General features: G+C 40.9%; 1 protein-coding gene across 3 annotated transcripts in view; it reads right to left on the minus strand.

The window, feature by feature from the left end:
• The window catches only part of LOC148356439 (urea transporter 1), a 20,708-nt gene extending 14,397 nt beyond the window's left edge, over positions 1–6,311 (minus strand). For 2 of the 3 annotated variants that reach the window (XM_088346914.1, XM_088346912.1), the window contains exon 1: positions 1,799–1,941. In XM_088346914.1, coding sequence (XP_088203040.1) covers positions 1,799–1,925 — 127 coding nt within the window. In that variant the 5' untranslated portion in view covers positions 1,926–1,941. Of the gene's footprint in view, positions 1–1,798; positions 1,942–6,177 lie in introns of those variants that run through there. The other variant, XM_088346913.1, reaches the window with a different exon arrangement.
• Positions 6,312–10,495: the final 4,184 nt, after the last annotated feature.

Genomic DNA, 10,495 nt, shown 5'->3' on the forward strand with positions numbered 1-10,495 from the left:
TACTTTTCTGATTTAAAGGTAGATGTTATACAATTTTTCAAATAAACTGAGAAAAATGTATTCTCAAAAAGATCTTATCTTGCCTTAATCTTAACCCATTGGTAGAATATTTATATCCACTTAAGTGAGGCATTTCAAACATGCACCACGCCGGTTGGATCCAGCCTGTTGGATCCAGCCTGTTGGATGATTTCATCCGGCCCACTATTTCTGAGTATTTCAAAAAAGAATCAAATCTCCAGGTTATTTTTATCAAAAATTGTGATTTAAAAAAAAATCCAAACCAAATGCTCTCTTCAGCCGCTGGAGGGCAGTGCTGAGTTTGTAGTGTGGTGAGTTGGTTCAGGTGTAAAACAGCATTCTCTCAACAGTTGAAATAAAACAATTAACATATTCAATACCAAACTTGAAACTCTTTTGTCCTCATTGTTGTGTTTAGAAAAGATCTGTGAATGTAATCTGTAGGGTAGCTTTCCAATGAAGGCTGAATCATCAAGCATAATACTGAAAAACAAAGCTAAAAATCTTAACATTTTTTCTTGATTTGGACAGCCTCAGAACAGAAAGTGTCATGATTACCAATGTGAATCACCTAATGCCCGCTCCTTTGGTGCCAACTGCCTCGGACTCTGATTGGCTCTCTGTCCTTATTTAAACCCACTCTGTCCCCTTTCGTCAGTCCGTCTGCGATCTTCAGTTAACACAAGGCAAGTTTTTTTCGACCCTGACTCCCACCTGTTTGCTCCCGTCTGTCCCCTGGCTTCGACCCGTTTCTGATCCCGACCATGTCTACTCTCCCGTCCCGGCTTTCGACCTCTTTTTTTTCCGACCACGTCTACTCTCCTTTCCCAGCTTCCGACTCGCTTCCGACCGCGTTTATGCTCTCCTGTCCCGGCTACTGACCCGTTTTTCCATTCCCGACACCGCCATTGATTGCCACGGAGGATCCACTTCCGAGTTCAGAGCGACCAGCTTCCCTCGTCCAACAATCATCGGATCGTGGGCGCAACCCTTTCTCTTCCTTCCAATAAAACTTGTGAGAAACGCAGTGAAAGTGGGTCCTGTCTCCGTTCTGGTCCTGACAGAGAGTCTGCATCCGACCCTAGAGCCAAACTGAGTGTGATATACTTATTTTAAGTCTAAATTTTCTTATTTTCCTTGAAAAATGGGTCAAAATATCCTGGTATTTTTACTTAAAGTAAATATTTTTTCCGTCAGCTCTGTCTTTTTTCAGTTCAAACAACATTCTATTTTCTTCTTCTTTATTGACACTCCAGTGTAATACATATAATAAAGACTTTTAAGACAAAAAAGGCAAAAGACTATCAGGATAAAAAGGCAAAAACTAATTAAGACGTAGTGCTTGGGGAACTGGCCTAAGTTCAAATAACAATGCAATGTACACGAATAGTGCATCATAGCAAGAGTGCAATGAAAATGAGTGCAAAAACTTTTAGGAGGAACAATTAAAAAAAAGTGTCATGAGGTATATATTTTCAGTTTGGTTGAAAGGTACAGTATATATTCACAGTTTCATTTAACAACAACAAAAAAAGAAAACAACCCTAATAAGTCGCACGATATGTTTTTACAGTTTTGTGCACTCGTTTAGGGTGGTGATGGCCCTGAGGAAGAAGCTTTTCCTTAACCTGTTTGTCCTATTTTTGAGAGATCAGTGGTGTCTCACAGAGGGCAACGGGTCAACAGGTACTTTCCCAAAAAATTCTTAACTGCAGTAAAAAACTAGAAAAAACAAGCATCTGTATCGGCTACTCCAATTATGGTTGAGTACGCCAACCTTGCATGTACTTATCCAATTGCGGCATGTCTCCAGTAAGCGCCCCAAGACTGCTGAGGAGGCGCCCAGTGTCGCTGGATCGTTTCTCTTTGCCGTCCGGCATTTCTGCTTTAGTATCCTGCCACATGGTGGGGATCTCCAGTGAAAACTTCGAATGTTCTCTTCTGTGTGTCAACACTTTCAGGTTCTGAGAAACAACCCCCAGCTATCCAGACACACTCCCCCCTATATTGATTCCCTCCCTATCCAGTCTCCGGATGCTCCCAAGCCGATGACTTATAAACTGCTAGACCGGGTAACGCATTGTCTTAACTCTAGATGAGCTCCAGAGGAGCAAAGTTCAGGCGGGTGAGGAGCAGTGTTGGGAGCAACGCGATACTAAGGAACGTGTTCCTGGAACGCAAGTACTGTAACGCGTTATTTACCCTGGAGAACTCAAGAACCATTTCTTGTTTAGAAAGTTGTGACCCATTATTTCCCCAGGGCCAAATTTTGTTACTCAATTGTCTCTAAAATATAGTGCATTACTCCGCTTCTTTTTAAAAGCAGATCATGAATGAATCTCCTCTTATATTTGCCAAATCTTTCTTCTCTCATGAAGTATTATACATCCTCAGTTTGCCTGCAACACTTTTTACAAATCCTTAGTAAGGTGGCATGTATATTTCTACCTACAAAATACAACTAAATACAGTTGCGAAAGTGCCGTCTCAAGCAGAAAGTACGAGAATGCGTAATATTTCCCTACTGATATTCTGATATTCTCCCTACTGTGTAACCTTATTTCACTTAACCATCAAGGCCATCGGGACACCACTTCCTGTGATGTGTCTTGAGAAAGTACAGGCTGGCGGCACCCATCCCTCTCCATGCCGGTTTTTGGGGTACGGGTACTTACAACTATAATATAAAATACTGAAATAAGGGGTCAGTTTATTTAGGTATAACCAGTAGATAACGGTCAGCTGCGCATGGGGTAGGGGCGTGGCTTATACAGGAAGAACAAAATCAATGGGGCTGACGTGAGCATAGAACTTACAGTAAAGGGGTGCTGATTTCTTATGTGCAATAGACCATGCCTATATTTGAACCCAGTCCTGTCAGTCCCCTGTTGTCAGTCTGTCTGCAAACCTCTGTTTGTATAAGGCAAGCCTTTTTCGACCCTGACTCCTGCCTGTCCCGTTTTTGCTCCCATTTGTCTCCGTCTACGACCTGTTATGATCCCAACCACGTCTGCCCCTCCGTCTCGGCTTAAGACCCATTTTTGATCCCGACTACGTCTACTCTCCCATCCTGGCTTACGACTCGTTTCCGACCCCGACCACGCTTTTTCTGTCCGTGACACCGCCATTGCTCACTACGGATGATCCACTTACGTATTAGGATCACAATCCGAGTGCGAGAATGACTTGCTTTCCGCGTCCAGTGAGCATCGGATCGCGGGCGCTGCCCTTCCTTTTTCTTTCAATAAAATTGTCAGAAAACGTTACGCAATTTGGTCAATCCTGTGTGCTGGTCATGAGAATTACCCAGAAATAGAGAAGTAAATATAAGACAAAATGGATATGGAGTGTCTCAAATGAGTTAGAGTGCAGGCTCTCGCAAGCCCAAAAAATATAAAGGGTTCCCCACTCCCACAGGTTGGAGTACACATTTTCTTCTATTTCTCTTATTGTGTAGCTATTCTTAACAGTTTTAGGGGGTTGGCTTAAATGTGAGTATATAAGGAAATGTTTACCTAGTTACTTCTAGAGAAACGTGCTATTTTTGTGTGTGAGTCAATTACCTTTTAAATGAAGTAACTTGTAACTGTAACTTACTATTTTTTCTCAGTAACACGCCCAACACTGGTGAGAAGGAAGATGATACCGTGCATGTCACAATCACCTGGTTACCTATTGCTTATTTAGGCTACTCATCCACTTTTTATGGCAGCATCTGCATCAATCTTTGTCTCTTTTCTTCATTTTCAAAGCTATTAGCATGCAAATGTTTTTTTCGAAAAAGTTTAACATGCTACGCTTTTATGGCCCCTGAGGACAATAGACACGTTTGACTTTGTTTCCACGGCAATGAAGATTCAACACCACATTGACTTCTGAGTTGATCTCAGGTCAGCTTCTTCAATGAAATCACATGGTAGTAGGCTGCAGAGCTAATAAGGTAAAATCCATTCCAGCAACATCTGAATTAAGTCGAAAAAGAAAGCAGAATGTCAATATTTTATAAGGACATGGATTTTCCATTCACAAAATGTGCAAGCGTGTGAACATGCAGTAGAATCACGTTGTCTGGTTGAGTGCAAAATTGAAGAAAAACATCAATTTTCCTTTTCATTCCATGGCAAAATTAAATGAATAAGTAAATAATCCACAGACTAAAGAAAAACAGGATTAAAACTAGCTGAACAATCAGAGGACCAGAAATAAAACAAAAAATAATAATAAAATACCTTTTTGTTCTCTATATAAATCTCTCTATATATAAAGTCATTATTTCCATCCTTTTTTAAGTCTCCACGACCAGCACACCGGGTAGACCCAATCGCATAATGTTTCTCACAATTTTATTGAGATATAGGAAGAGGAAGGGCAGCGCACGCGATCCGATGCTCACTGGACGCGGGAAGCAAGTCGCTCTTGCAATCGGATTGTGGTCCGAACACGGAAATGGATCTTCTGTAGCGGGCAATGGTAGTGTCAGGGACAGAAAAACAGGTCAATAGCCGGGACAGAAGAGCAAAAACGTTGTCGGGTCAGTATGGGTCGTAAGCCGGCACAGGAGTGCAGAGGTGGTCAGGTCAGAAAAGGGTCGTAAGCCGGGACAGGAAAGCAGACGTGGTCGGAATCAAAATGGGTCGTAGCCGGAGATAAACAGGGAGATCAGGACAGCCAGGTGGAAAAACAGGTGCAAAAACAGGACAAGCGGGAGTCAGGGTCAACAAGGCTTGCCTTGTATCAACAGAGGTTTGCAGACGGACTGACAACAGGAAAGTGACAGGACAGGGTTTAAATAGGGACAGGGAGCCAATCAGATAGCCAGCAACTCCTGACGTCAAATGAGCGGGCGCAGGTGATTCCAATCGGTAACCATGACAAGAGATTGTATACTTTTGTGTATCACAGACCGGTTTAATGTCGGCCCTAATGGTATTTACAGTATTACTTTTTTTTTTTTTTTTTTTTTTTACAGTGTAATTACTTTACAACTAGAGATCTAGACAGCATATGAAAAGGCATTAGATTTAATCTCATCATCACACTATTTTTACTCACGGTACAACGTTGTACAAAGTTGTTTTGGGTTGGTTGTTTTGGCACCGTAAGTAAAAATAATGTGAAGGTGGGATACAATGTACAGTGGAACCACGGTTTTCGAACGCCTCTCAGTTCGGACAAATCGGTGTTCGACCCAAAATTTCGAGAAATTCTTGCTTCGCTGTTCGGTCAAAAAATCGGAATTCGAACGCCGGTACGCTGGGGTGCGATGCTGAGTGGCGTACGGGTGTTTTAGCCCCCAATTATGCCTCCGAAGAAGGTCGGTGCAAGCAGGACAGGTGAAAAAAAAACAAGTTGTTCGTCCAACTATTGCTTTTAAGAAAGACATAATAGCTAAATATGAAAGAGGTGTACGAATTTCCGATCTTGCTAGTGAATACAGCACGGCAAAATCTACTATCAGTACGATAGTAAAGAATAAGGAGGCTCTGAAATCGAGTGATGCGGCTAAGGAAGTTAGCGCTATAAGCAAGCAACTGCCGCAAGTTTTGGAAGAGGTTGAAAAACTTTTGATGATTTTTCTCTCCTCACCGTCCACCACAAAGGTAAGAAATCCTATTCATAATCCTTTTTTTTATTTTTACACGTTCATGTTAGCGTAATCTTTCGTACAGAAGATTACGCTAACGCAAACGTACGATTAGCCCGGGTTAGCTTCATGTTTACGTTCGTGGTAAACATTCAGGGTGTTGGAACAGATTAAAACGATTTTACATTACTTTTAATGGGAAAAACGATTTTCGGTGATCGACCAAATCAGTTTTCGAACAGGGTTCTGGAACGGATTATGGTCGAGAACCGAGGTTCCACTGTATTGCCTTTTCGTTTGTTATCTACAATCCCAGTAGGCTTGCGATGGAACAATGTGATTTGTGATATTAGTTGACTGTTGAGGTGATATGCAATGGTAACACATAGGTAAGGTTTTTTGGTGGTGAAAAAATGTCTGTATTCAGGAATAAATACTCAATTAGATATAAAAAATGAGGCCTGGTACCAAACCAGTCAACGCAAAAAGCGCTAGTGTTGGTGAGTACGCATGCTAATATTCTCAGGAATTAATGGGACATAGTGATGTGTGTGTGACACCTGAAGGCCTACCTTCAGGGGTCGGCAGAGGCATGCCAAGTGGGAACAAATCAATAACAGAGGAGGTGATGAATGGATGCTGACTCGATTTGAAGGCCAACGGTGAGGAAGAAGCCTGGAAGTGACATGATGGATAACGTTGAATAAAAAAAGAAATAAAACCGAAATGCGGTTTCATGGTGAGCGGTCTGAGGCTGAGAAAGACTTTGTAGCTGCGAACTGAGCTCATTTTGGAACAAAGCCTTCCCCTCTGAGCACAAAATGGACTCCAGGTCATAAAGAATTAGAGCAGCTTCCTCTTTCCTTCCATTTGTTAGTCTCTTTTTCACTTCACTCCCTCCTGCTGAAAGCCTCTGTTGCCATGGTGCCACAGGAAGAGGCCTTGCTTGTTTGTGCACTGACAATACTCACACAAATGCAAGCCTCCCACAAACACACTAATACTGATCATTTCTTGATGATAAAAAAGATGTGTTTGTATAGCTTCTTGTTTGCCTTTCGACCATTTAAATGTGTCTTCCTCTCGCATTTACTTAAAGGGACAGTGTGCAATATTTAGTGCCTCTTGGTGGTCGAAAAAAATAATTATTCAGTAAATGAATAATATTAGATAGATAGATAGATAGATAGATAGATAGATAGATACTTTATTCATCCCCGTAGGGAAATATACACTTCCAGCAGTATCCTTGTGTTGAAAATAAGATAATAATAAAATAAAATTAATATTATACATAAATACCAAATATTGATTTCAATAATGAGAAAAATGCATGAACTATGATACCATTGTTGATTTTAAGAAATATTCATAGGTCAAACATTTTTCTAGCTACCTAGTAGTTGACTGGCATCTTGCTGCTGCGCCGTGGTCATTTGGCACTGTTTTTCGTTCGCCTTGGGCAAGACAGTGCCATCTAGTGGTCAAATATTAGACTAAGTATCTTTGAGATCGTTGAAGCTTATTTTGATTTTTGTCATAAATAAGGGTTTTAAAATAAGGTGTAAGCAGAGATCTTTTGTAAAAATGTCATAAAATCCTGCAAACAAGAAGGATACGGATGTATTAACCTTCAGCTATAAAACATGCTCACAGTTAATAGCTTTGGAATCGATTGGTCGGTATTCGTCCAATTCCGTTTTATTGATGCAAATGGACATCTTTGGAATCCACGAACATTTGTCCTACAGGTCGTCAAGCGTGTCATTTATTATTCCCCAGTTTTTCATAACGAGGGGATCTGTGAATCGTGAACCATGAAAGGTAGAGAAGGACTTTTGCGATCCTGCCACTAGTGGTAAAAACATGATGTTGCACTCCCCAGCCTGAATGTGTTAAAATAGTGAATCTTATCTCCAAACGAGAGATGTTTTAATGAAAATAGCCATACCCGACATGTTTGGCATTGAATGTGCTAAATGATTTATTTTAAAGTTGAGTGAATGCAGGTTTACACATGAACCAACTTATCATGCTAAACTAACACTGCCCTCTAGCGGGAAGAAAGTTCGTTTGCATTTATTTAAGAAATCACACATTTTGACCAAAATAACAGAGACTTGCTTCTTTTTTTAAAATACATAGAATAGGGGCATATGTTTTGTCATGCCTGAAGTAGAAAATATTAGAATTGTAACCATTTTTATCTCCAAAAAGAGCCATATCTGGCTTGTGAGCCACATGTTCCTGACCTCTGATTTTTGACCAGTATGCCATAGCCCATTTCAGGGTTTTTCCTGCCCACTGCCCAAAGATAGCCAGGATGGGCTCCAGCACCCCCACGACCCTACTGAGGATAGGCGGTGCAGATATAGGAGGGATGGATGCCATTGCCATCCCCCACAAGTATGAAATCCGACTCAAGCTTCGTTGGATATATCTCCATTCTTCAGTCCTGTCTCGCCATCGCTAAACGGCCATGTGAAGAAGAGATGTTTAGGGTCAAGGAAGGGCCAAGGAAACCCTTGACCAGCTTGAAGGACATTTCCATAATGACGTATTGCATCTGCGGTCAGCATGTGCCAACTTGGACTTAGTTCTGGAGTCCCGCACAACGGCAAATTAAAAATGCCATCTCTTTTGATGGGAGCCTTTAGTAGAATCAATAAGTGTTCTTTTTTTATGGTGAGAGTTGATTGAAATACAAACAAATCAGAGATAAATTTAAACTTGTTTCTCCATACGGTTTCAGTATCGATGCAATTCAAGTATACACAGAATAGTATCAATGGATAGCGACCCAATACTGTTTGCTTGGAAATGTGATAAACATTAAATAAAGACACAATATTAATTACACTGAGACAAACTGAGACTACAGTAAGAGCTACTGTGTGTATTCTTGTATAACCGTTGGGCTCTTTATGGTAGAAATTAGTGCAATGATTGATCAGTCGGCAAGAGTCGCTGACTATATTCGCACCGGGAATCGAACCCAGGTAAGAGCAGTGAGAACACTGAATCACTAAACCACCAGCAAATCAATGTTTCTGGTGCCGTGAGTAAAACAAAAGTATGATAATGAGATAATGTGTAATGCCAATTTCAGATGTCATCTGTACCACTAGTAGTCTAGTAGTAAAATGTAGTCGCTCTTGGCCCATGTCCAAAACCCATTGCGTACAATTTTGCATTTTTGGACAGCGATGTTAATTGATTGGTCAATTAGCTGTCTCAGTCAGATGCTGACATTATAATTCACGCGTTTGATACTTCCCGTCTCGATTACTGTAATGCACTACTCTCCGGTTTCCCCAAGTCCAAAATCAAGAGCCTTCAGATATTACAAAATGCTGCAGCGAGGCTTTTAACTAAGACAAGAAAGTTTGACCACATTACCCCGATTTTAGCTAACCTGGATTGGCTCTCTGTTATCTTAAGATGTGATTTTAAGGTTCTCTTGGTATTATACAAAATCATGCATGGACTTGCTCCCTCATATCTTTCAGATTTGATTTCCCCCTATGTTACGGTCCGGAGCCTTCGTTCTGAAAGAGCTGGTCTACTGGTGATCCCAGGAGCCAAGAAGAGTTCCGCAGGTTCGAGAGCGTTCTCCATCCGGGCACCGGTGCTGTGGAATGCTCTTACCCCTGAGATCCGATCTACAACCTCAGTGGAAATGTTTAAATATAAGCTTGAAACACACTTCTACTCTATAGCATATGAATAAACTTTATTTTTTGTTCACAATATCTGTGTATTATTTGTTATTGCAACATCCATTCCAGCCTGGTCATCCTGAAAGGGGGATTACCACATGTGCGGTCCCTTCTCAAGGTTTCTTCATTTTCCTCATGTTGAGGTTTTTGAGTTTTTCCTTGCCCTCATGTTGGTTTCAGATCAAGGGATGGTGTAATAATAGTCCGTAATAATAGTCTGCAATAACCTGTGCAGCCCTTTGAGATTCTTTGTGATTAAGGGCTATACAAATAGAAATGACTTGACTTAACCTGTGTGTAATTATTGTAAAGGAAATGGCTTTTAATTATATTTATTTGTTTCAGAATATACGTATTTCGGCTAGCAGGTAGTGCTCACGATTTTCCCGTTCTAATTAATTCGACACAGCCTCATACCGTGTCTCACATTAATCACGAAGCAAGCAATAGCATTTTAATTTCAGCTTTAAAATATTGTTTTTTTCAGTTCATCGATATGGATAATGATAGAGTCCAGAAGGAAATCGTAGAGGCACACAAATAACTAATGCAAGTGGTTTGATACTAACAACTATATTTATTTACAAGACGAGAAATATTTAATCAAAGGAAAAAATAAAGGACGTAGTTGACAAGAGAAAATGACAAAAAGAGATACTGTGTAGGAAAAAAAGGAGTTGAGTAAAGATGGCAGTGTAATTTGTAATTTCTTAGAGAAACACCTGATTCTGTTTTGTTGTGCCTAATTTGAGAATTCTTCCTTACAATTTCGTGTTAAGCTAACAGCTGCCCCAATAAATAGCCAGCAGATTGTCCCCAAGTCACCTTGATGAATGAGGCCGAGTTTGTGAGTCACGTCTTGTCACACAGCAGGAAGCATTTGGGATGCATGGTTAACCCCTCGTCCGCAGGAGAAAGAGCGTTTGAGGGTGAGATGCATCCACCTTCTATAGTTGGATAGAATCCACCCAAGTGGGTTAAGAAGGAGGGCTTGCCCATGTCCCACTCCCTTGCGAAAACACAGCCATTGATTCGTTTAATTACAATGGAAGATTCGTCAGTTGGCTCCAGTTGTTCAATCAACAAGATTAACCCAATCAGGTAGAACAAACACTTGAGTCTATAGACGTGGGCAACGTTTTTGTCGCAATGGGTTTCTGTATTTTGTAAG

The sequence above is a fragment of the Urocampus carinirostris genome, chromosome 11 (genome assembly GCF_059441175.1).
Source record: "Urocampus carinirostris isolate Australia breed hairy pipefish chromosome 11, RoL_Ucar_1.0, whole genome shotgun sequence".
Lineage (NCBI taxonomy): Eukaryota > Metazoa > Chordata > Actinopteri > Syngnathiformes > Syngnathidae > Urocampus > Urocampus carinirostris.